The sequence below is a fragment of the Epinephelus fuscoguttatus genome, linkage group LG8 (genome assembly GCF_011397635.1).
Source record: "Epinephelus fuscoguttatus linkage group LG8, E.fuscoguttatus.final_Chr_v1".
Taxonomy (NCBI): Eukaryota; Metazoa; Chordata; class Actinopteri; order Perciformes; family Serranidae; genus Epinephelus; species Epinephelus fuscoguttatus.
The window spans coordinates 6,381,193-6,409,033 of record NC_064759.1 but is presented as its reverse complement, the minus strand read 5'-3'; the positions used below and the strand labels follow the sequence as shown (position 1 = coordinate 6,409,033).

Below are 27,841 nucleotides of genomic sequence, written 5' to 3'. Positions count from 1 at the left end.
TTTGGAGGACTCTCTGAAGTGCATCGCTGTCTGAGCTGCTTCCCTGCTCACCCCTCTATCAGTGAGGAGAGTGTCAGAGTCTGCACGTTTTAACTTTAACATCCAACAGGGACAAAATTCAAACTCTCGTTAAAGCTCTTTTAAAACTCAAGGACATAAAATAACTACTTGATAAAGTCTGAGCAAAATGTGAGGCCTGTGTTTAACTGAAGGTCACTACAGTCTGTGAACACACACCTGATAGTTTTCAGCAGGTGAAGTCAGTAAACACCCTCTCCCTTTACCACTGAGCTGCCCTTGAGCAAAGCACTTACTCTCCCCATTTAATTTCTAACAACACAAAGAGTCCACAGTCTTGCTTCTTCGGCACAGTGGTGCTTTGAGCTAACACGTCCAACCTTGAAGCAGATGGGCTACAGCAGCAGAAGACCACACCAGGTGCCACTCCTGTCAGCTAACAACAGGAAACTGTTGGCTACAATTCACACGGGTTTTCTCACCAAAACTGGACAATAGAAGATTGGAAAAACCACATTCAGATGGAAGCATGGATCCATCCTGCCTTGTATCAACAGTTCAGGCTGCTGCTGGTGGTGTAATGGTGTGGGGGAGATTTTCTTAGTACCAGCTGAGCATGGTTTAAACACCACAGCCTACCTGAGTATTGTTGCTGAGCGTGTCCATCCCTTTATGACCACAGTGTACCCATCTTCTGATGGCTACTTCCAGCAGGATAACGCACCATGTCACAAAGCTCACATCATCTCAAACATGACAATGAGTTCACTGTACTCCAATGGCCTCCACAGTCACCAGATCTCAGTCCAATAGAGCACCTTTGGGATGTGCTGGAACGGGAGATTCTCATCATGGATGTGCAGCAGACAAATCTGCAGCAACTGTGTGATGTCATCATGTCAATATGGACCAACATCTCTGAGGAATGTTTCCAGCACCTTGTTGAATCTGTGACACCAAGAATTAAAAAGGGTGTCCAACCTGGTACTCGCAAGGTGTACCTAATAAAATGGCTGGTGTATATTGGTATTGAGGGACAAAATCCAGAGGGAGAAAGGCGTACATTGCTGCTCATGAAGCTTAACTGCTGTTAACACACAGTAACAAGTAAACATGCCTGAGATCAGGATATCAGCATTGCTTCCAATTCTTCTCTCATTTGGGTTTTTGCAGCTGAACAATCAGAGGACACTTTGACGGCAAAAATAGGACTTTAAAAAGTGAGCAGGACATGTCCTTTATACTTCAGGTTAAAGTTAGGCTCTTGTGAGTTAAATAACAGCATATATTGATATTTGTATCAGCCTCAAAACCCCAGTAGGGCTCTGGTATAGACTCAGACGTGTGTCAGAGATAATTCTGTGGAACATGTAAAGTGGATTTTCTTGGCCGTGACACTGAAAGGAAAACTTGGCCAATGTAATCCCCCGACTCACTACTGTCAAAAACAAGTTCAAGATAGGTTTGGGATTAACGTGATTGTCTTGTGATTCAATTAATGCCCAAATGTAACTTCATCTACGTCAAAGAGACCTGGATGTTTCTGCATTAGCTTATAGTTCAAATTTGACATAAAGGGTTGAACAGAGTTTCCAGCCGTACAGTGTCCCTACTGACTGTGATTTTAATCATCTCTACATTATCAAAGATTCTTTGAGCTCAATTTAGACATGGATGGAGAACATATCTGATGTAAATGACTATGTATAATATAAAAAGGGTCACTTGTAGTAATTAACCCACGGAGAATTTGTCAGGCAGTTGTTCTCAGCTGAGTGTTTTAGCATCTTGTAACAAATTATTTTGGGTTTACAGCCCGCAGCTGAACAGTTTTGGTTCAGTCTCATTGAGCTCTAATCAGCTGATTAACTCAAAACACCTGCAACACTCCCGAGCCTTTAATCTGTGAGTCTGGTTCAGTACACACAACCACATCATGGGGAAAACTGCTGACTTAAAAGCTGTCCAAAAGACGCTCACTGACACTCTCTGCAAGGAGGTTAAGCCACAGAAGGTCTTTGCTGAAAGGGCTGGCTGCTTGCAGTAGTCTCGGTGGTCCAAAGTCCTCTTTTCAGATGAAAGTAAATTCTGCATTTCATTTAAAAATCAGCGTCCCAGAGTCAGGAGGAGGAGGGCAGAGGCACTGATCCAAGTTGCTTGAGGTCCAGTGATGATTTGGGCTGTCATTTCATCTGCTGGTGTTGGTCCACTGTGCTTTATCACGTCCAAAGTCAACCCTGCACTTCATGCTTCTGTCTGCTGACAAGCTTTATGGAGAGGCTGATTTCCTTTTCCAGCCGGACTTGGCACCTGCCCACAGTGACAAAACTACTCGTAACTGGTTTGTTGACCATCGTGTTACTGTGTTTGATTGGCCAGCCAACTGGCCTGACCCGAACCCCACAGAGAATCTATGGTGTATTGTCAAGAAGAAGCTCATGACACAAGACTTAACGAGACAGACGAGCTCAAGGCTGATATCAAACCAACCTGTGCGTCCATAACACCTCAGCAGTGCCACAGGCTGATGGCCTCCATGTCACGCCACACTGATGCAGTAATTCGTGCAAGAAACAGGGCCCAGACCAAGTATCAAGTGTATAAATGAACATACTTTTCAGAAGGTTGACATTTCTGTATTATGATTTCTTTTTTCGATTGGTCTTATGTAATATTCTACTATTTCTAGATACTGGATTTACGATTTTCATGAGCAGCGAGCCGTAATCATCAAAATGAAAAGAAAAAAAGGCCTGAAATATTTCACATTATGTTTGATGAATCTAGAATATGTGAACGTCTCACTTTTTGAATTAAATTAAGGGGAAAAAATTGACTTTTTGATGATATTCTTATTTTCTGAGAGGCACCTGAAGTGGAGCATCCAGCAGCAAAAGACACAGATATTCCCCTTTGGAGTTGGTGGAGACCAAAAACAGAGCTAAAAGCAGAGTTGTTAATGTTGCTTTCAGCTGCTCAAGGCTGAGGTAATATTTTTAACTTCATGTACTTGGAGTGACCATTTGTTACACCTGAAAAATTCACTGAGGAGCTTCTACTGTGAGATTTAAGAGAAATATGTTGGGGTTTTTTTACACCACAGAAAACAAGAATTACAACACATTTGTTTACAGCTCACACCTGCTGCTCCATTATAGTCCTTTATTTCTTTTTTCATGAAACAAACTAAAAATGTTCTACAAAGGCAAAATAAACAAAGGCTGGAGATCAAAAACTGTCTGCTCCTCACATACGCTCAGCAGCAACAGCTGAAGCTGATTGCACTGACCTCGTTAAATACACCTGCATCAATTAACTCAAAGCAAGGATGATCAGTGTGGTGGCTGGATGTCTTGAGGGGGGCGCAGGGGACACATCAGCCTCGTTATTTAGAACATGTATATTTGTCCCCAGTAAGAGGCCGTTTACACGTTGCTGGCTATTTTCATAAACGGACATTTCACCGTCTCTGTTTTCAAAAAGATCTTCGTTTACACTTACCCGTGTATATACGCACAAGAGCACGCCAAACCTGTAGGTGGCAGTGTAACGAGAAGCTCAAGCCTTCCATGTATCCATTGTCACCATAACAACATAGGTCGCAACCAGAGTTTTCCAAAATCTCCACTCTGGCCGGAGTTTTTAGAAAGACTCGTTTTCAGAGGAGAGATCTCCGTTTGTGTGTAAACGAAGGGCACAAACGAAGGAAGATGTCTCCGTTTATCAAAATCACCGTGTACGTGTAAACGGCCTCTAAAACATTTTTAAAAAGCTCATTATTTGGCAGTGGACACATTGGAAAGGGAGGTTTCTGTCAACATTTCTTTTTATGCTTGTATGATAAAAGCTACTGGAGACATTAATCCAAATAAATGACATATCTATCTAAATCCTGCTGAGCTCCGCAGTAACAGGTTTCGTTGACGAGGCCCCGCCTTCACTTCCAGCAAATTGTGAGCTAAGAATTGCAGGTACTTTATACCTGCTGGGATACACACATGCATCCTTGGAATTTCTCTGAATTTCTCTCTGAGGACTCCTTGGTAGAATTTGAAGGATCCTTAATATTAGAAAGTCCTCAGGTGGGATTTGATGACATATTTCAACCATTTAATGACCCTTCCTTGACTTTGAGAAACACCCACTGAGTAGATGCACACTTCCTTCTGCGCAGTGATGTAGTTGGTGGGTGTAGTTCGGTAGAAAATAGAAAATAGTTCCCACATGAAACTGCTCACAATAAAGCCTGTGGATTATCTTGAGTAACAGCGTTATGATTTCTGGAGAGAGACACTGATGTTGAGTTTTTCAAATATATATTTTTTTGGCAGTTTGAGCACCACAAGCTGAGTGTCATCTAGTTCCATTATATTGGAGAGAAGGTGGACATCTCTACGGCTGATATCTCCAACACTCTGCAACTCATACCAAAACAATCTAGACTGATAAACAGCACTACAGGTAGGAGGAAAAATATGTACTTTTCATTTTTGGGTCCCATAAAAACCAGGCGCAGTCTGACAGCAGCCTGAACGTCAGACCAGATTTAGTCTTTGGTAAAATCGTTTGTACTTGAGCAGAAATCCAACTGTTTGTGGGCAGGAAGTGAAATTAGTGTGCGCTCTGTCAGGAAGTCCTGTCGTCTCTGTTTGTCCTCGGGCAACTTTGCTTTCAAGGTGTATTTCCTCTAAAACGATTTTCCATTGTTTGCCAACAGGTTTCACATTTCACCACAAACTCTTCTGTGTCCTCTGTCTTCCCTGAAGCACTTTGTGGCCTGTTTGTTAAAAGCGCTTTATCGCTAAATTTGACTTGGCACGTCTTGTCAGGACAGACTGCGGCTGATGAGACTCTTGACCTGCAGATAAAACATCCATTAAGTTGGCTTGTCTGGGCCGATTCTGCACTCTTACCCTATTAGCATATTGTTAGCCATTTGCAAGATGGGAGCAGCAATGGATACACACTGCTGTTCTGCAGCCAGTCACCACGCCATAAAGAACCACCTCTCACTCTGCTGCTGTGCTAAATGACGTCTCCGACATTGTAATGCTCGCCGGCTGTCCTCCGCCAGACGATTCAAATGACCGCTAAAAGCCCGGGGGAAGGAAAAAAGGGCCAAAATGCAAAATTGATGGAAATGACATTAGATTCAGCTCATGCTCCTCACTGTGTAAATTATGCCCCAAAATGGACTCTCTGGCCCGACTGTTGGCTCCAATTTGTTAGGCCATACCTCATGGTGGCTCGTCTTGCCCTTCCCCTCTCCCTTTAATCCAATCAGAGCCACACTGGATGTTATTTATTTGTTTATTTATTTATTTTCGAAGGATGTAACCGATTCTTATCAGGGCAGAAGTGGGGCCTTCTTCCTGGTGAAATGGTGACTAACGTCCAGCCATCGATCCGTCAGTTCGTCTGCGGTGGCGGGTGATGGTCCTGGTGATAGACGACAGTGTGTGTGTGTGTGTGTGTGTGTGTGTGTGTGTGTGTGTGTTCATATGTATAAGTGTGTACACATACTGGAGTCGATAGTGCAGATATGGGTGTGTTTTTCAGTTTACAGACTGCGATTGAACATGGACACACAAATGTTATCTTGAGCTGATTTAACATCTGACTTCATTTTATTATTTTTGGGAATGAATGAATGAACATTTTTGGATCCATTCAAACATCAACATTATGCTGCTGCTGACCTGTCATGTTTATGCTCATAAAAGCATCGGCAAACTGCCTAAAATGCAAATCTATAACACTCTTGTGCTCCCATTCAAAGATAATCGTCATGCAGGTCTATTAGCTTCACAGAACATTATGATTTATGATCTCAGAGCTGGCTTTAATAATTTAACAACTCCTCAGAATTTCTGAGTGGATGTTTTTGGTCTCATTTAGTCCGTCATTCATGAAGTCATTTTTGGCAGGACTCTTTCACTTAACCTTCTCAAGCTTCTTCTGCAGGTGTCATCTTCAGTTAAACACAGATAGAGGTTGTTGACGGCGGCCATGTTTTTTTTTAACGATCTTGCTCATTTATTGTAGAAATGCGTCTCTCAGTCCGACCAGGCCGTGAAGCAAATTTTGTGTAATAACTAAGTCAAAATTTTAAAAAGTCTATTTATTCAACTGGCTTTTTTTGTGGAGCACATTGAGCTGCACATGTGTGACAGATTTGAAGTCAATCAGAGTTACGATGCACTCACACACGAAAGCCGGTGCCTGAGGAGACGATACCCGTACTGAATGTGGGTAGTGCCTGATGTGATGGACACAGAGAGCTGGCTTGCTAGCTTATGTTAGCTAGCTTACTAAGAAATAACTCGAAATATGATGTTGTTGATACATTTTATTTTTTTTTAAAGTTCTGTGTAGGGATGTTTCTGGCGACTAATTTGCCTGTCGACTAAAAAAAATTGAAATTAAGACAAATGGACTTGTCTAAAAAAAGGTCTCGGCATGGTGTATTCAGGCTCAACATATTTCATTAACTTCCTGAAGCTTTTACCTTCAACAAAGATAAGTGGAAGTGTATCTTACAAGGTCATTGTTGTGATGAGCTGTGTTATCGTCTCATCGTCTGCATTGTGTTCTTTCAAAATACACTTTAGTTACCACAGGAAATGAACAGTGTGCATACAGTCTCTGTCAAAATAAACACGTTACTTCAGTACAACGTCACAAATTTGACGTTTTTTTTCCTTCAGCAACAAACACACGTGGTTGGGTTTAGGAAAAAAAGAACAGGGTTTCACACAAGAAGTGAACACCAGCCTCCTGGGTGAAAGTCAGTGATTGTTGGACCCATTTTCCACCCCTTACCTGTCCTTTGACCTTCGCCCTCTTAACTTGCAATGTTGTCCAGCTGCGTTTCCCCTTGACACCGCCACGCACAGTTACAGAATAACAGCGACCGGTTGTGTATCATGCCTGTAACATTCTGGATTTTGTTTTGATATTTCCTGTTTTATTTTGAAGTACCAACCTCTTGTGTCATTGCAGTTTCCTGTGTTTTCCCACGTTTCAGCAACCACACCTGCTTCCACTTCCTCACCTGCCCCTGATTATCCTCTTAGTCATCCCTGTGTGTATAAACCCACGAGCTCCTCATGACTCTGCCAGATTGTCTTTGTTCCTTTGTAAAAAGCACCTGGGTACTGAAGAAAATTCCACCACTGACCAGGGTCTCATTTACAAAGCAGTGTGTAGGAGTCATATTAAAAATGTACGTACGGAAAAAAGCCAAAAATGGCATACACTAAAAGATACTCGACAATTCTGCAACCAGGCGTCCACCTCACCATCTGCATCACCAATTTCCCGTCTCCAAAATGTTCATAAGCATGGGTCAAAGTTTCTCCCATCAAGTCTGTTTTTATAGATCATAACGTTTGCGTGTGAAGTGGCGTACGCGTTTTTCAGGCCTCGATTTGTGCATATGCAATGTATATAAATAAGACCCCTGGACTAAATGGAATTCAGCCTTTATCAATATAAGTCTCTACACCTGTGTTTTTCCTGCTGCAACATATCAAAATCTCTTCCATGAAGACGGTGATGTCTTTAACTTTATAATGCTGTTTTGTTTCAAAGCTTTCAAACATTCCGGCCATTTATGAGATAATTTTCTTGCAGATTAATCTCACATGAAAAACAGTCCAAATCTTTATTGGAGTACAAAGTGTTGTTCTGACTGTCACAGCTCTGAGGGCCAGTAAAAGTGTCTGACAGCAAGAAATAGTTTTAAATCTGGCTGTGACAGATTTGTGACTTTTCATTTCAGTATTTCAGAGAAAACTCATTTTATATGTATTTAAATGACTGTAATATCTACTAAAAAGACATTTTTTTGGTAACACTTCACATGTCTGATACAAATTATGGCTGATTTTTAGCAGTTATAAATCACAGTACATGTACTCAGTAAGTACACAGACTCCTGCTCTTATTTTTACATCCTGTCTTGTTGTAGCCTCATATAGATCATGTGTGTGCCTTTCTAAATCATGTCCAATCAGTGAAAAAAAAAATGTGAATATTACTTGGATAAAAATTAGTCTTCAGATAGTGTATCAGAGAGAGAGAGTGCGTTACAGCACTCGAGGGTTACAGCAACCAGCATACTGACACAATCCCACTACTGTTGAAACAATCCTCATAACTTGGATTAATTTTTATGAAAAATCCTTTTGATTCTTTTGATCTAGCCAAAAAAACATCTGAAAACTTCTATAAAAAAGAACTGCTTGGCAACCAGACCAGGCGTCTCTCTGAGACAGGCCTTTATTCGTCCAAATGCGTAGCTACACCAGGCTGGTAAAAGGGATTGGGCCTTTAATTGAAGTTTTATGGTAAATTGTTTATTTCTCTTTTCTTTAAACACAGTGTTTCAAACCTCAAGATCTTCCCACAGAGTTTTCTTTCTCCAGCACCTGAGTATTTTGCCTGTACGTGCACACACACCTGGCTCCTCTTCAATCAGTTGAATTTTCCACAGGTGGACTCCAATCAAGCTGATCAGGAAACATCTGACAGAGCAGATAAAAAGGGGACACCTGGGCTGAAATTCAAGAGCAACATTAAAGGGCCTTAATATTCATGTCAATGTGATATTTAAGTTTTTTCTTTTGAATAAATGTGGGGTATAGAGTGAAAACTGATGAGGGAAAAAAGATTTTAAAGGACTTTAGCATAACAACAAAATTTAAAAGTGACAGGATCTGAATGCACTGTATGTGTATTTTTTTTTTTTTTTTTACATTAGGTAGATTTACAGAAAATTAGAAACCCATGAAACAATGAGAGGTTGATCTCTTGCAGAATATCTGCATGTATCCTGTCTGCAAGTTTCTCTGCAGGTTTGAAATATGTTTTCACATTAATCTATTAATTCTCATATTTTTGAGCAAACATGTCTGTAAAAGTAAAAGTTATTCTGCAGACTCATGGTGCGTTTGATTGCTCATTCTAAATAGTTTCAGATCAATGTTCCTGCCAATACAATCTGAAAAAACATGAAGGTTTAAACTGTAAAATCAGTGCTAACTGTGAACATGATGCAGGTGGTGGAGAGGACAAGAGCTGACCACTAGGTGGAGCTGTAGGGTCTGTCTGTGAGGAGAAGGCAGCTTTAAGAAACAGAAGAACACTGTTCTTGTTTTTCTCTGTGAACTTCTAGAGGACTGATTTCTGTTCTGGCCTCTGAACATTTAACATTTCATCTCATAAACCCCAAACTATAAGATTCAGAATTGTTTAAATGGCTTCATAAATTCTTGCAGGAAAGACAAGGATTAAAGACAATAACCAGAAGCAGAAAATGTCTCACTGGGCTCAGAAATAAATATGTTTCTGTTGTTTGTAAATGCGTTCATGATTTGATTTAGTTCGGTGTTTAATTGAGAGAGAAAAGTGAGCATGATGTCAGTCAGAGAAAACAATACCTCAGAGTTTTGGGTGGTGGTGATATATATTTCTCAAGGTTTACAAATAACTATTTTTTTAAATGCGGCATAGTTACATTACACATTATTTCCAGAGAGCAAAATAAATATATTGCACTTAAAAATCATCAAAACACAATCTCGTTTGGTGTCGTATTCATGTTATGGCATACAAAAGAAAACCTTTAAAAAAAGAGAGATTATTTTCAGTGGTCAGTCGGGACTGTGCGTATGGTGTGTTTTACATTTACACTGATGAAAACCAACGTTGAGTTGATGTGTACAAACAAAGCTCAGGCTGCACATCAGGAAAAGACCGAAAGCTGACCTCCAAAGCAAAGAATAAAAGTACAAGATGAACTGCTTGCACATGAATGATGCAAGGGGTCAGAACAGAACATGTACGTCCATATTCCACTGCGACAGGCTGCGTATGAAAATGTGGGACATTTACAGTGTCATGGATCACTTTTATACATCAGATTGAGTTCTGCCTCCACAGAGCAGCATTCAAAGTGTCTCACCGTCCGTCACACACCTGAAACAACGTAACGCCCAACGTCTGATGAGTCTGAATGCTTTCATGATGCAACAAGCTGAAATACTCCTTCATGTGTTCTTTGGATTTTGTGCAGAAAACGTGACAACCTCACTGCAAAAAGTCTCCACCAGAACCAGTCATGTTGTCAATCAGTGTGTTTAAGGAGTCACATTTTCCTCAGTGGGAAGATCATTAGTCGTTAACAGTATTATTCAACTTGTATCAGTGATTTCTTTTTAGAAACAAGCGTCACTAGCATGAAACAAGTAACTTAAGCGACACTTGACTTGAGACTGCAGCTGGTTTGTGTTGAATAAATTAAAGAACCAAGAGATGTGATCACATCACTTCAGTTTTACCCTCTTTACTGGCTCCCAGTATGTTTTAGAACAGATAAAAGATTAGGTCAGATTTAGATCAGATCAGATCAGATTTAGGATTTTAGATCAGATTTAGGATTTTACTGATTACTTTTAAGGCTCACCAGGACGTACTTTGAGGTCTTGTCTGTTCCAGAGGCCCGTCTGAAAACTAAAGGATATTTGCTGTCAGGGCCCCGAGGCTCTGGAACAAGTCCCTTCTTATAGCATACTTTTATCGGAGAGCCTTTCCTGATTTTACTTGAGTTTAAGTTCATTTATTTCCTCAGTTTTTATACGCTAAAATGTTTTTATCAGTTCTTGTCATCTTGTCAGTTATCAGTTATTTTCACGTCTTGTCTGTTTTAATTATTGACACGTAAATCACTTTGTAACTCTGTTTTGAAAAGCACTTTATAAATAAAGATTATTATAACATAAATAAAGATTATAATAAATTCTGCTGTCATGGTAGATTTTAGAAAAAAACATTTTTAGTAGAATGTGATCAACACTGGATTTTGAGGCTGATGCCGATAATCATATTTTAAAATTTTTTCAGATGATTCATAAATTCATGATGAGGATCCCTTTAATCTGCTTGTTTCTGTTCTAAATTCTTTATCAGTCAGCAGATTAATCGATTAGTTAGTCAGCAGGTGTTTTGATGAATGACTACTTGTTCCAGTTGTTTTTTAAACACTGCTCAAATGTCAGGATTTTATGCTTTTCTTTGTGATAAAGACACTGAGCTAAGTATTTTGGGGAGTTTGGACTGATAGCTGGAAAACATGACATTTTAAAGACAAAAATAATCAGCAGAAGAATCATTAACACTAATTGTTAAGTTGTTGCAGCCCCTAAATAGTTTTACAGATGAAAAATAAACATATTTTGGCATTTTTTCCCCTGCAGTTTGTTGTCAATTATCGGCTGACATAAAAACTAATATTTTACGACACGTCAGTCCAGCTTTAGTTTTCAGGAATCAACTGTAGACAACAGTGATTTGGTACAATGGAGAGTTTTTGTTGTGGAGCTCCTGGACTCAAAATGAATCTTCATAGTAAAATGCCTTCCCAAAGCTACATTATTTACGAGGACCAATTAAATTACTCCACCAGGGAGCTGCCATTTTTATGCACCTGCACTGACACTGAGTGTGAGTCGACTCCAGCAGCTTCCAGCTTCTTCCTCCCTGCGTGATTTAAATGAGACGGCAGCACAGAGTCATTATTTCCAGGTGTGGACGCCCTGTCGACACGCTCTAACGCTGCCATGAATCAGCTCTGTAACACCTGCTAAGGACCAGCTGCTAAAAGGCCGCAGCCGACAGACGGCGACTGAAAACACTGTGGAGATAAAACTCAATGTTTCTGCACAGATTGCTGCTCTGTTTGTGTGAAAAAAATATGGAGAACCCCTTAAAATGTGTCTGTACATATTAAAGAGATTACATGATCACTGAGTTAAAATTCTGTCGGTGGAAACAGGTTTATGAGACCTAATGGTTGTGGCCAGTTTCACCAGGTGAATTAAAATATGTTGACTTTAAAACTGATGATTTGAACTCAACACATTTTGTAGGTGAATCTGTTTTAGTTAAAGCTCGGTCACACCAGAAACTGATGGCAAAATGAATCTGCATGAATTCGCAAAATAGGCGAGTTTTAAGCAGCCTGTTCTCATTCTCAGGGCGTCAAACCCCTCGGCCAGAATGAGAGTGGGTTGGTTTTAGAGGCTTTGTGACCTGGGGGTTCTCACGGGGCTAATTAATGAGCTGGTGAGCTAACGGCTAACATGCTAGCCCTAGTCAGTCAAGACGAGGGACAGAAAGCTCGCAGAAGTAGCTAGCTTACAAACTATCACTTAAGTAGCTCCTTGGCTAGGTAGCCAACACACAGTTAATTCAGAGGACATATTTGATCAATCACTTCCTGTTTTGTGTCTGTTTGTAATCCATTCCTCTTTTGTGGAGACGTTTATAATCCAACAGAGGAGATTAAATAAAAACCACACAGCCAAAAAGCTGCAATAGCTTCCTCCATTTTCCCGCTCTCCGTTAACACGGTGTGAAATTTGCACGTCAAAAGTTCAACCCCAGGTGAAAAATACTTCACTTCATCCCGATTCACTAAAATGAATTAATTTGGATGCAAATTGTTGCCGTTTCATCTGCTGGTGTGACCAAGCCTTCAAAATATGCAAAGAGCCTCCACCCATGTCGCAGGTTAGAGCTTATTCATCCCATATTATTCCATATAAAGTTTCCCCAGCCTGTTTGTCTACTGCGGTCAGCATGCGTCCTATGATTTTCTCGTTTTTTTTTTTTTTTTGCACTCTACAGTGAGAATTTTCCTACGAGTAAATGTTGCATTTTCATCTCTGTACATTAACATGTTTCTGATATTTTTTTAACAGAGCATGAAGTCTGAACTGTACATATGGCTGGCTTTCTAGAAAACAGACGAGAGCTGAGATATGCTGAAATGTTCACAGACTCAGGCTGAGCCTTGGCGTCACAACACACTGCAGCATCACATGAGTCCCTCCAGAAGCTTTAGGTAGCATTGTTGGAGGATCACACAGCGACCTGCCATCTTTAAAGCCTCATGGAGACCCTGCTGAGTTGAGGATCCACTTTCTGTTCTTCAAGGGCCGAGACCAAACATGCCCCTCGTATCGTCTGTCATTTATAGTTCGTACTGAGGTTGTTAGTGTTTGTACAATGACACCGAAGTGTTCCTGTCCGCAGGTCCTGTGGAGGCGCCACAGTCCTCCTTTTTTTCTGGACTGGCCGTCAGTGTGCCACATCCTCTTCACGTCACTCACTGCAGGTGAACTATTTACAAAGACCAGGGGAGAAGATACAAACAGGATGAGGAGTGATGAGCCGGAGCGGAGAAATAACTGGTAGCACTGGTTTGGGGATCAGAGCGAAGATCCTCCCCAGGACGGAGTCATACAAAGGGCGTCATGACCGTGGAGGAGTGGCGCAGTCCCTGGATGGCGGCGTAGGGCCCCTGCTGGAAGTAGTGGTGGTAGCGGGGCATGTGGAATGAAGGGAAGGACGGCCCGCTGCCCTGCATGGTCCCAGCCAGAGCGGTGGGCGTCAGCGGCATGCCCAGCCGGCTGTAGGGGGGCAGGGAGCCCTGGATGGGGTGGGGCAGGGAGGCGGCGCCGGTGCTCATGGCTGACAGGGACTGTGGGTGCTGGAAGCCCGAGAAGCCTGAAGTGGTGGTGACCCAGGAGCTCAGGGAGAGGTTGTCTGAGGCGGTGAATGCTGAGCCTGCAGGAGACACGGGGCAGGCGTTAATATCAGGGTCATACATACATCGGTTAAATTATAGAGCTGCTAATATTCTTTATTTCTGTGAAAAGACCAAAACAAATTTGAGTCAGTTACACATATGCCGCCCTGCTGCCAGAAATACTGAATAATGACCCAAATGTGTATTAATCCACAGCTGAAAATAGCCCCTAACAAATTCACTATTTCCTTCTGTTTGAGAGCGGGTTGCTGCAAACTGCAGTGACAAGCTGTTTTAGGAAACAACCAGGAGCCTGTATTTAAATATTTATGTTTTCAGTAGGAACCAACAGGTTTGAAACTGAGTGCCAGAAAGCCAGAAAGTACTGAGACAAACAGATTGTTGTCTTTTAAAGGGTTGACAATAAGAAAAATACAGATTAACATCAGCCTTGTCTTACATTATGCTGAACATAAACCAAGCAGCGGTGAAGCGTGGCCTGCGGCGAGCTGCCATTTCACAGTGTCTGTGAAAAGCCGTGGTCGTCTGATTCTGTGGCAAAGTGCAGTGCAGAGTTCTGAGATTCCTGTGACATGAACACACCTTCCACCCCACTCTTCGCCGCTGCTCGATGTGTTTCCACTGTTCTGACTTTGTTCTTTTAGTAGGATCCCTCTGATCAGTATTATCTGTGCTGACATGACGTGTGTTGAGTGTGACAGCCTCTCACCTCTGGTGTGTGCAGTGTGTCCGTCCTCGCTCAGGTTCTCCTCGTCCCCAGCGTAGGTTCGGATCGGCGACCGGGCGTATGAGTGCTTGTGGATCAGATTCTCAACACTTTCCCTGCAGCAAAAGCCGAAGAGAGAGCCCCAAAATAAATCTCTTTGTTCCCATTTAATGTTTCTATTCTGCGGAGCTGCACCCCGATACTAATTCAAGTTTTTGTCCCACAACAGTTAAATTATTACATATGACAGAAATGTTAAAGTGATCAAGAATTCAACATTTAACCTAACAAAACAAACACTTTACGATAAAGTAAAGCCTTTTCTTGCAGTGTTATGCTGAAATCTGTGACCTGCTGAATTCTGACTTTTATTTTATTTTTTCCCTTTAGACAGGCAACAACAATGAAGGACGATGTACACAAATAACACAAGATCAGAACATCACAAATTAAATAGACGTCCCCCCGTGGTCACTTGTTTTAGTAGCTGTTGGCAAAGATTGTGACCTTTTTCCATCATTTTTAACACCTTTTTAACTGTTAAAAATACTTAGAATTTTGTTTTAAACACATTACATTGGGTCAGATACATATTCTTGTTTTGATTCTTGCTTTTTCCCACAATGTTTCACAAATGTTAAAATATTCAAAAATTCAACATAAACTTAAATCTTACCATCTGATGTAACTTTATATATTCTATTAGTGCACCTGCATTTGTGCACATTCAACTGTTATTTTTTAATTTGTGTATCAGAATATTTGCAACCATCACCTAACAAAACAAAGACTTCACACTACAATATTCTCTGATAGTGTTACACTTAAATCCGTGACCCATTACATTCTGTGACTTTTCTTTAGATAAGCAAAAGCAACAACTGACAATATAACAAAGACAATACAAATATATGTGTGTCACAAGATCAAATACAAAGAGTATGAAATCATTAAATAAAATACGGGGTCATTCCTATGTTCCCAGAGACCTATATTCCTCAGATTTATATGGCACGTAACGGTGACCCGAAAAGATGCTTCCTAGCTCTGTATTAACTTAATGTGACAGGGGTTAGAGTTAACTGAGGGGACTATAATGCTCCATCCGGTGAGCTATAAGGTAGCTGTACTTTTTTTTTAGTAAGAGAAACTCCCGAAACAGAATTCATCCCTAAATCTAAAATGGTAGGAATAGAAAGAGGAAGAAAAACAAGAGATGAAAAAAGGAGAAAAATACTTCTTAAACATTTAAGGGTTAGGAAATCAACAGTAGTTTACTATTGCCATTCCAAAAAGGTTATTAAAGAGTTTTAGGGTGAGTTTATTTATGAAATATTTTAAATTGAAACAGGTCAAATTTGGACACAAAAGGAAGGTAAGGTGTGTCAACAGAGGATTGAACTAGGAACCTCTAACAAGGGCACACTGTCCATGTTTGAAGCTCCTGGCAAAAACTGTGCCCCCATCTTTGTTTTGAGAAATCTACAGACTTTTATCCATAATTAAAAACACATTTTCTTCATTTACATTTTTAAAAACAAGTTTAAAATATTTTAAATTTTGTTTTAAACACATTACACTGGCTAACAGATCGACCTGTATGAAGCCTCACCGGCTGATAATCGTTCAAGACTTCAGTCTTTTTCATCGTTAACACTTTTCAGCGTAACACCAATATTTCTGTCTGTTTACCAGCTACGTCTCTGGTGCATATCTATTTGCATTCATGCAATATTTTTGTTTACACATGTCTGAAAATGTGTGGTCTCATGTTTGTGTAGTTTGTGCATGTAGATTTTGGCATGTGTGTGCATGTTTTTGTGCGTATGTTCACTATCCCACAAAGTGCATTAGCTCATTTGAGTCTTGTCAGATAGCACTTCTCAAACACAGTGACACAAATTGTTGGGGGAGGTATAGTGAGCACGTGTGTGTGTGTGTGTGTGTGTGTGTGTGTGTGTGTGTGTGTGTGTGCGTGGGTGGACAGGCAAGTGGTCTGCATCATGAGAGCCATGCGTCCACATTAGCAGCCCCCCCACCCCTCTGCAGCCCCCGCCCCTCCAATTAGGTTAGGAAAGTGCAATATCTGTCAGCAGAGGAGTACAAATGTGTGTGTTTTTATCAGAGCCGGGCCCCTCCGGCACAGAGGCCGCAGCGAACTCCCACAATGCACGGCAGAGCAGGAGGGAGGCGAGGGGGGGCGGAGGGGCATGCTGGTTTCAATCAGTCACTGCAGCCAATTGAATTACAGTGTGTTTTAGTGCAGTGGCCGACTCCAGACTAATGTGATTTCTGCAGCTCCCCGAAGATCAATTGATCAGGTCTAATTCACAGCCCTCAAAAAGAGAAGGACAGAGGAGGAGGAGGGGGAGGGGGAGGAGGAGGAGGAGGAGGAGGGTGTCTGGCTCAGATTGGGACGTCTCTGGTTTGGGATGTTTGATTGAGGGAAATGGGCAGATGGTTTGATTTTGTCAGCTGATTTTGGCTTTAGTGCCGGAATCAGGAATTACGAGAAGTGTGTGTTTTGGCAGCATCATAAAAATCCTTTGGATGGGGATTTGTGACTGTAACTGTGTGTGTGTGTGTGTGTGCATCATGCTCAATAAAGTGCAATACGTAAAATACAGAAAACACAACAGATAATAAAACTACAGTTTTTGGGGAAAAGAAAGGACAAAGGAGAGAATGAGAGAAAAAGGAAGAGATAACAACGGGGAGCGACAAGTAGAAAACAGCGAAAGACAAGGACGACTGAGTGAAAGAAAAAAGACAAGAAATACAAGGAGAGAAGGAGAGACAAAGGAATAGATGACAGAAAGGAGGAAGGACAACAATGTAAGAAGAAAAGGCAGGAAGATAGGAAGACTAGAAAGGAAAGACAGATGAAAGGAAAAGCAAGACAGGAAAGACTGAAAGAAGACAAAGACAATGAAAGCAGGAAAGGGTAAACAAAGGAAAGACAGGAATAAAAGAAAAATGAGGAAAGAAAAGTAAAGACAGATGAATAGAACTAGAAAAAGACTCAGAAAAAGACAAGAAAGATGTGATGAAGAAAAAACTAGAAAGGAAGAATGACAGAGAAAATGAAGGACAACCAGGGAAGAAAAGAATAAAAGACAGTGATTGAGCAACAAGGAAGGGAAGACTGAATAATAGAGAAGACAAGGAAAGCAGGAGGAGAAAGATAAGAAATATAATATCCTATATTCACCAAATCAGTGTGTGCGCAGGTTTTTTAAACACGGGAAAAGCCGTTAGAAATAGGCGATAGATTCCACTCCTGTTGCCAGTAGGCGAGATGTATACACAGCTCTGCAGCAGACGGGTATGCTTTCTATTTTTTCTTTCTGGTGTGTCACATTTGATGTCACGGACAGGCCGGAAAACATGTTAGCAAACAGTAGAAAGCAGCATGGAGGCCTGTGAAAACGTTAAGGTGGTTACTGCTTTTCATATCTGTTACTTATTCACTCTCTCTCTCAAACTTGATGCAGATTAAACGTCAGCGCTGCAGACGGTATTTTGTGGCGGCCTGTCACTGCATCGCTCCAGCAAAGGGGCTAAAATTAGCATTCGCCAGAGTGTCATATCTGAGCTGATCGGAGGTGGAGCTGATAAAGACCTGTGACTACTGCGGAGTAGTTTGACCTGGAAGTGAATGCTGATTTAACTTTTCCCATTAAATACATAGGCATAATATTAGTGAGTGTCAGTGGGTTTTTTGTCCAGTGCGAAAGACAGAAAGAAAGAAAGAAAGAAAGAAAGAAAGAAAGAAAGAAAGAAGAGGTGATAAAGCTTGTTACGTAGAATCAGTGGTTTCATTCTTACACAAACAGAGAAATAAACAGTAGTTTTCGTATTTACTAATGAGCAGCAGGATATCTAACACACACACACACACACACGCTCACACACACACACACACACATGCTCACACACTCCTCCCTCCCTGAGTATCTTTCCTATCGTCGGTAAACAAACAGTGCAGGGCCCAGAATCCCCTGTACCTCTCCATGTCCGTCAGCCGCGACGAGTCCCGAAATCCTTTGGCGAACGGGTTGCTGTCAATCTTCAGTTTGGTGATCTGGAAACACGGCAGGAGAGAAACAGTTTTAATTTACCAAGCTGTGTGTGTTTACAGTCTGCTTTTGTCTCCCGCCTCAACATGCTCCGTCCTGCAGCTCAGCTCTCGTCTCCACAAACACAATAAAGCTCAGGCTTTAAAGCTTCTCAGATTTATTAATGGAGACATCCTGATTTTATTTTTCATCCTAATCCTGATCTGAGTCCTTTACCATTGAGCGCCAAAGGTGCAGTGGCAGTGTAGCTAAAAACAATTACTCAAGTACTGTGCAAGTATAATTTTGAGGTAATTGTACTTTACTTGGGTATTTACATTTTACTCCACAACATCTTTCAAGCCAATAATGTACTTTAAAAAATATATTTTGGCTTTTGTTATGAGCTCATTTGCAGATTCAGATTATTAACATAAAATATAACAAACAAATAAATTATGATGTGTTATTATAGATTAAGCTGACCAGCAGTATATGAATGAATTAATTAAAGTTATCTCTACCTTCACCAGCTGCAACATAAAATTGATCAACACACTAATGCACCAATAATTATAATTCAGTGATATATATTTTCCTGAAATTAACCATTTTGAGTACATAATACATATATTTTCATAATGCTTTTGTACTTCTGGTAAGATTTTGAATGCAGAACTTGTACTTATAATGGTGTATTTTCACACTAGTATTACTGGTTTTAGTCAAGTAAGAAATCTTAATATTGCTTCCACCATTTACATTAACCTAAATGTTAATTATGTATCTGACAGATTCAAATAACAGCTGTAGCCCATGTCAGATATTCATGAATAATATTGTGCTTGTTGGTCATTTTATTGTAACACTGTTAGTTAATACTGTTCAGTATTAAATGCAGTTACATGTTTAGTAGCTGCAGCTGAGCTTTCACACTGTGACACATGATCCTCCTCAAGTTGAAGATAAAATTTTTATCTCAGTTTTTACGCCGACTTGGACGAGAAGTTTTTAAAGTGGTCGGGGAAAAACTAGAAATGTCAACTGGCCAAACTCTATCTGTCGAGTAAGATCATGCGATACAATCCAAAGCCCCAGAACAGCTCCTAAATTCCAGTTTTATTGTTTTAACATTTCAGAGGAGGCAACAGCAGAGTGTGATCCAAAGAGGGAGCGGAGGCCTGTGATGCCCACTGGTCCCTGTCAGCTGTCAATCACTCACCAGCTGGTTCTGATAGGCCGTGACGGCGGTGAAGACGGTCTCCACAAAGACGAAGGTGCGGAACTCCTCAGACTTTAGGTTGAGCAGCGAGGCGGTGTGATCCTTCTTCTTGATGATGTGGACCCGTGGCTGGTACTTGTGCATGGAGTTGAGGATGATCTGCAGAAGGATAAGAAGAGACTGAATCAATGATGATCAATGAGGAATGTGAAGGTTCAACTGTCACAGAAATGACGCACAGGCTAGAAACAGAAATACTTTATTGATCCCCGAGGGGAAATTGTGATTTGTTATAGTCACTCTGATGTAAAGAATAGAGAATTATAGGAAGTAAGAATAAGAGAAATAGAAGTATGTAAGGATAAAGCAATAAAATAAAAAAGAAATGAAAATGTGCATTAAAAATAAAAATAAAATGTGCATTATGCTGCAGTATTTAACACTATTATGTAAGATATTAAAAATATAAAAGATAAAATATATATCGTCACTGTGCTGAGGCTGTAGGTGGGAAAATTTTGACTACAATATATACATCAATAGAATAAAAGAAATAGAATACGAGTAAACATGAGAAATATGTGCAGTTATGTGCATTGTCTAACTAGTGTTGACACAACAGAAGTAGGTAGAAAAAGGTGAGTTAAATATTTTGAGTAATTTGAAGACATCACCTCGGGCTCTGGGAGATAATAGAGGATATCTGTCACTGTATGGTCTGGTGTTTTATAGACTTAAGGATTTAATATTACTATTATTATTACTACTTTCATTCTGTTTGCACAAAGGCTGGAAGTTTCACCCCAAAATGTGTTCCATGTAATGTACTTGTAAATTAAAATAAAAAAAGTACAATAAAATAAAAAAGACTAATAATATTAATTTGAACGTCTACAACAATTCCATGCAATAATATAATAAAAAGCTCTAGGACAGCTACTAAATGGAACTTGCATTGAGATGTTTTTCTCAATTTTCTCAGAAATGTTTAAAAAGTTAAAATGTTTATCATTCTGTTCCTGTTATTTTGTATTTCATAAAGGCATTAAAACATTGTCAACAGACAAAAATATATAGTGATAAAATGAAAATAAATAAGCCTATAAATAAATATTGAAATAAATCTACAATAGTAACATGGGAATATTCAGTCAGAGACCTTTTACACTGAGCGTGGCACAATGCCTCTTAGTTGATCATTGCTCCTGAGTGTGTGCAGCTTTGCATATATTTTGAAATGTAAAACCTTCATATCCAACCGTCATATGGTCTGATTGAAAGGGAAGAGAAGGAAAACAAAGACGGAGAAATAAAGAGAGGAAGAAAAACAGAACTGAGCTTGTAAACTGACAGAGAGAGACCGAGATGCAGTGCAGAGAGACGAAGAATAAAACGACAGAAGAATAAAAACACTGAGGGAGGACGGAGAGAACAGAGAGAGAGTGTGAACAGATAAAGTTGTTAACACTGCAGCAGCTGCAGGTGAGAGTTTTCCTCCAGTGTTCCTGTCTGGCTGCAGCCCAGGAAACAGTAGAGCCTATATTTATCTTTCTCAACCACTGACTCACGGCGCCACATATTAAGTAAAATACAGATGTGTGTGCAGAGTTTCATGTTTTAACATGATATGATAGGTGCTAAATGATGAAGACGTTCAAGGTGCAAAGCCAAAGTATAGCTAAATTAAATTCAGCAACATGTTGGCTACAAATGAATACAACATATTACTTTATTTTTGTCAGTGAGGCTGATTATTTCAGATGATTATGTAAAAATAAGTATTTGTAATTTAAAAAAAAAAACTACTGTTGTTTTTAGTTTCACTATTTTAAATAATATGTTTTCCATGCAGCTGCTTGTTTTTCTGAATGGTGTTGTACATTTTAAGAAATGCTTATTTATGTTAAATACAATAATGCTTTGTTTAATGCTTGCAGGTTACATCTGTTTTAAATTGTGCAGCTACAGAGAACAAATGGATTTAATCTAAATTGTTAATTCATTCATTTCTATGGCACATTTCTTGGTGAACCCATAAATTTCATGACTTGTTTAAATAATTGACAAAAAGAAGCTGTACACATGATTTGTCTGTTGTTGTGCCACAAGATTAAATTATGTTTCAGAATTCCAAGGCCTCAGCAAAACTAATAACTAAACAAATGGAAAACAAAAAATAAATAAAAAAAATATGCCAGATCAACAAATAATGGGGAGTATTATATATGTATTTGAATTAATTTTAGAATGATTAACATAAATCAGTAAATTTATATTGTGGTATAAAACTGTTTCTATTTCAAACAAGCAGCTTTTGTATAAACTCTATTTCATTAAATATTTTTTAAAAATATATCCTTTTTGGAATACCCATCAAAAAACTTGAAACTACGTGAACTGGTCTCTGTGTGATTTTAAAGCCCTCATAAGTACAAGGATGAATGAGTCGGTTGGTTCTTGTCATTGTCCATAGGTGCTCTTATATTTCTACATGTTACTGTTTGTCTTTTATGTTTTATATTATGTGGTTGTTTGGCTGTAAATAGAAAAGAGATCATTGAATTTTAAGGGGACTTATCTGCTTAAATGTGGTTTAAATAAATGAATAAAAATATCCAAAGCCTATGACATGTCTCTCTTATGAATAATTCACGTTAGGAATTACTGTAGATTAAATAAATAAATAAAAAAAAAGTACAATAAAACAATATGCAGCCTATCTGACAAAATACAAATACGTAAAATGGATATAAAGTTTTTTTTGTTTTTATATGCTTACACTGCACATTTCTTTTAATTATTCTCATGTCAGTAGAGTCAAGACTCTATTTTTAGATGGTAAAAAACCACTAACACCCACACACACCCTTCAAGATAATAATTACCCTGTTTCCCAGGCTGTTTCTTACAGTTGGCTAATTCATGGATAAATGTTTTTCTTCACTTCTTAAATGTGTTTCTGCCCCTGCTGGTGTTTGGCATGGAGCCTCCAGTGAGAGGAGGATTAAAGGAGCAATTTGCTCTCGTCAGGACCGTAATTATAATGTCACAGCGGCTTTTAAACCTCACACACAGAGACAAAGCGTCTCATGCAAATCCTAAATGACTTTATAACTTAAACATGTTTCTATAGCATCGACTTATTAAATGTTTTATATGCAATTTGGTCAATGGCCGGAATTATAACTTGATTAAATTAACAAGCAGAACGTTTGGCCAGAAGACAAAGTTTTAAGATTCATAGCCTATATATAGTTTTATAAGTACGGCTGTTAAAAAGTTAGCAGGCTAAAGCTAATTGTATATTTACCTGAGCTGTAGCTAGCATAGCATTTAAGCTAGTACTTAAGCAGTATAATGTGGTTTATTACGTGATGTGTTTTGTTTTTATTTACTCGACACAACAGGTAAACAAAGTAACAGGTCCTTACGTGTCCGTGTTGGTCCAGTTCGTTGTTTGTCAGTTTGACTTTCTCGAAGGAAACCATTTGCTTCATGAGCTGCTCTCCGGTGAACGGTGAGTCCGGGTGGACGTACAACCTGCAGGAGACGAAGAAGAATAGCGGATCACATCCTCGGCCTGTGATTGGCCGAGAGGCGCTTGAGGCCTACGGTCGATAGCCAATCAACAACTGGGAAATTAGAAGTCGCTTAGCAACCGCGCTCCATCTTCCTGTATATTAGAGGGTGAACATGGCGGAGAATTCTTTCTGTTTCCAGTCTTAAGGCCTTTTTAATGGGTTCTGAGGCTGTTTTAACATCGGGAAGCAAAACAAAAATAGGATTCAAATCGAAATAACTTTATTTAAAAAGCTAATCATTTTCTAATAAGTTTAATTAATAAATAATTTGTCTTTGTCGGTCCGTCTGTGCTGATTTACACTGATCATAAAACAAAAAATTTATAATTGCCCAAACAATATTACTTCAGTTATTGTTTTATTGTCACAATAAATGTGTTTGATTTAATTGCATATTTGGAGCTTTGTTTATGCTGAGAATTACAGTATAACATGCATGCCTTAGCAGGATTTTAAAAAATTATCTTAATATTAACCTACCAAGACATAATAACGGGAGTCTCAGAAATAACATTTTGGTGGAGTGGTAGAGTGAAGAAATAGTGACCCCTTTGTTTAATTACTTATTTTTGCCGGACTAAAAATTGTCACAATTCAGTGCATCGAGTCTATAAACTCTGCAATCACCAATCGTGTATACCGCTTTAATTTTAGATTGTAAATCAGTCAGCTCTTCTCAGAAAAACAAAGCCATACAACACAAGCTGGGGACATGACCTCGCTGTCATTGCCTGGATGCAGGGCAGAGTGACTTAAATGCTAAAAAATACGTCTTCAGCTGGTCTGTTTGCTTGAATTGACATCTTCATGACATCAATCAGCGGGGCATGAAAGTCTCCAGATGCTTCCTGGTAGAGATTAAATTATTTCATCGGTCTCCATTACGGTGGTGGCCTCGCGCGGCTCTTTGGTCCCCGGTTTTACTTCACGAGTTGATAATGATGCTCAATTTTAAAAAAAAAATAAAAAAAAAATCCTACATTTAATAATGAGTACTCAGCCAGGTGACATAAACAAAATAAATCACATCATATATTCTGTCAGTGAGGGTTTAAGGAGTGTATCTGTTCAGGTGTGGAGGGCGGGTGTCTGTACCTGGCGGGCAGAGGAGGGTCGGCCTTGCCGGCCACCAGCCAGGAGGAGCGGTGGTAGGCGTACCGGTACCGCTTATTATCCACCGGGACGATGTCCATCAGCACGATGTACTTGGAGTCCTGGTCCACCCCGGAGAAAGAGACCCGGATGGTGGGGAACATCCTCCTGATGGAGAAGAGACAGGTGGCACGCAATTATTATTATTATTATTATTATTATTATAGAGCGTATCTGGACAAGTGTGTGTTTTATTTTATTTTTATTTTTTTTTTTTTTTATTAGAAACCACCTGCTGATAATGTCGCCCTCAACGCGTCCTATACCCCTCAGAAAAAAAGTAAATTCTGACCATGCAGACACCGATAAAAAAAAAAAATTGATATTTTTTAGTTTCTTTGATTTTTATATTTTTCTCAGTCAATTATTTTTACATTTTATTTCTTAAATGCAATTTCAAAACATCGCAGGAATAAAATTATTACAACAAAACAGTCCTTTAGCTACACAGTCTTTTTTAGTTTTTAGATTTGTTGACATAGAATTAGTCGAAAAACTATAAAAATAGTCAGTATTTTTATTAATAGGCCTAGTAGCCTTAATACTTATAATGTGTATTTTTCTATAGATTGCAGACAAAATGCAGGTTGCAATGCGAAAGCTGTATGACCTCACTGTCCTCAGTATAGCTGCAGAGCGGCTTTTGTCTTTCATAAACGTATCCTCATGTAACGGTGCAGGCCACGTTGTGCAGATGTAGGCTATGTTAGGCCCATATAACAAATACAAATATTGTATATTTATCGGACTTTTATGTCAGGATATGATCAAGCGTCTTTTTATTCTATTCTATTTTATTTCAATTTTATTTTGCCTGCTCGTGAACATCTGGCTGTGGAGGGTGTATGTGGCCTTATAGGGCCGTAACATAGTTTTTCCTCCACCGGGCTGCGAGGTCAGTCAAACGTCAGATTATGGTGAAGCTCTCAGACTGCAGCACGTCTGTGTGAACTCCTCAGGTCAGGTGTGTCTGCAGTCAGTGTTTGGATCGCTGCTCTGTCAGAGAGCTGCAGATTCACTTTGTATTCTTAGTTTTGTAAAGCCTGTTTAAAGACATGCAAAGTTTAAATGTGTCATTTGCTAAATATTTTCTCCTTTTCTCTTTTATTTGTGATAACAGCATAAACACTTGGGCTAAACATAAAAGACGCGTGTGTCTGTTACAGTAACAGTAAATTACTTAAAACAAAAAAAATCACCCGTGGCATCCTTACATTATCATCCAATAACTATGTTCATCTTTTTTCAATGTTATTTTCATTTATTGTTATTTAGAATATTGTTGTCGCTGTTACTGAGTCATTATGTGTGGGACTACATGATAATAACATAATGCTTATAACAAATTAAAGACAGTGGAGCTTTTACCTTCCGGACTTGGTGATGATCATCTCGGTGCCGAGCTCGTGAAATTTGTCCCACAGCTCTTTGGTCTCCAGGCTGCACGAGATCTTCGCCATCTCCTCGCTAGGGATGCCGGGATTGGTGGGGATGAGCGGCTCCGTGCACACCGCCGGCGCGCTCCCGCTGAAGTCCCCGTGCCCGTCCAGGGAGGACAGGTCAGCCAGAGACTGCTGGTTACAGGAGGACTTCTCCACAAATTGCTCTTAATTATGGAAACAGAGAGAATAAACAGGAGTGTGAGGAGGACTTTATTTATTTATTTTAATTAGTGTGTTTAATGACAGCAGCAGCTCTGTGTCATCACGAATTATAACGATAAAATACATGTTGGTAAAGTCAGTGAGGTGTAGTTTACAATCTGATTTAAAAAAAAACAGCCTATAGTCTAATATATTTTATTTTTTATTTTATTGTTATCATTGCATAGACCACACTGCTCCATATACGTCTCGAGTGTAATGGAAAATAGAAGGGAAAAATATTTTGTCTCTGCTTTTTATATTTGGTATTTAATAATATTTGGTATATAATATATATTTATATTATCACCAAGGGGAAAGAATCATGTTGTGCAATTTGGCTAAAATTAAATATAAAAAACAAAACAAATAATAAATAAACTGACTGCTCTGACAGTGTTTTATTCTTTTTCTTAACATAGCCTACAAATAAATTAAATTACCACAGCAGCACCAGATCAGTGGATTCTTGTTTGTAAAAACTGCAAAATAAAAAGCTTCGAATGACACATAAGTTGCTTAAATTAGATAAAATAACATTCAGAATGATATTCACTGTCAAAATGAATCTCTGCTCAGACATCCAGCGAAGTTAAATCAAGTGTTAGCATTTATTTTTGGAAAAAAAATATCCTCATCAGTGTGTCAAACACTTCAGTCACTTCCTCTATTTTTTAGAATTACCAAATATTTCCACTTCCTGTTTTAATCATAATTATTAAAAGCTTAAAATCAAGCAATAGTTTCATTTATTACAAGACTCAAATCTAAATTACGCACAAAGTCTGGCGTAAATATAACGAGCTACTTTTACATTCATTTGATAATTATGGGGATGTTGCTGATGTTTTCTGTCACCTACTTATTTATTTGCCTGTATATGTTATAAAATCTCACTGACATCAGACAATTAATAATTCTTTTCTTTTGCCTTTATTTTTCCTTCTCAGTATTTTGCTGTAACACTTTTAGGTCACACTGATTATTTAAGTCCTGTCTATGTTATTCTCTGCAGCTGCAGTGGCTCTATTTTTCCACGTAAATCCACTGTCAACTCTCAGGATTTTTGCGTTAAACAACTTTAACACGCTGCAGCCTTATACGCACCATTCCTCTGACTTTAACTCAAATTAAGTTTTCTGTTTTATTCCCCGGGCCCTCTGCCACCCTTACCGAGAGGCTTGATGGTGTTCTCCTCCGTCTCTTTGTCCTTACTGGGCTTCCCACTGGACATCAGGGCGGCTATGGAGAAAGCATTTGCCCGGGACGAGAGCTGCGGTTTCGGGGATGACGTGTACTCCATGTCGGTGAGAAGTCTTGAGCACAAAATATTCCCCTTTAGATAAAAAATAAGGATTAAAAAATCCTCCAGAAACGCTCAACTCCGCCTGTTTTTAGCTCCAAGAATAAAGCGAAAAGAAAAATTACGCACAGTTTGTCCTCGATCTCTTTGCGCACACTCTGCTCGCTCAGACGGATCAATTCTCGCCACTTTTTAGACACTTGTCACTGCCGGGCTGTGAGTCCTGTTGGCTGCATGGTTGAAGGAAGCAGGAGGCGGACTGACTCCACTGACTTGTGCGCGTCCTGCGGTGCCAGATCTGAGGCCGGCTGCTCTTTGGGAAGCTCCAGTCCGATTCACCCTCCCCTTATAATTCCAGTCTGCCCTCCAATCACTGCCTCTGCGTCCACGTCACACTCCCACTGTCCCACAGCAGCCCTGATACCGACCAGCCAATTAAAAATCCTGGAGCTGTCAGGGTCTTTTTTTATTATTCATGGAGAGAGTGTGTGGCTGAAGAGGAGTAATAATAACATGACTTCATACAGCCTATACTGGGGTGAT

At 39.6% G+C, this 27,841-nt stretch overlaps 1 protein-coding gene across 1 annotated transcript; it reads right to left on the bottom strand.

Annotated features, from left to right (window-relative positions):
• Nucleotides 1-10,892: 10,892 nt before the first annotated feature.
• tbx20 (T-box transcription factor 20) lies at nucleotides 10,893-27,595 on the bottom strand. The gene is made up of 8 exons (XM_049583341.1): nucleotides 27,169-27,595; nucleotides 25,721-25,958; nucleotides 24,296-24,460; nucleotides 23,051-23,159; nucleotides 19,620-19,778; nucleotides 18,347-18,423; nucleotides 14,343-14,455; nucleotides 10,893-13,650 (listed from the first exon to the last, which is right to left on the bottom strand). Exons 1-8 carry the CDS (start codon nucleotides 27,296-27,298, stop codon nucleotides 13,322-13,324), a joined length of 1,320 nt encoding a protein of 439 aa, XP_049439298.1. The 5' UTR covers nucleotides 27,299-27,595; the 3' UTR covers nucleotides 10,893-13,321.
• Between the last annotated feature and the right edge of the window lie 246 nt (nucleotides 27,596-27,841).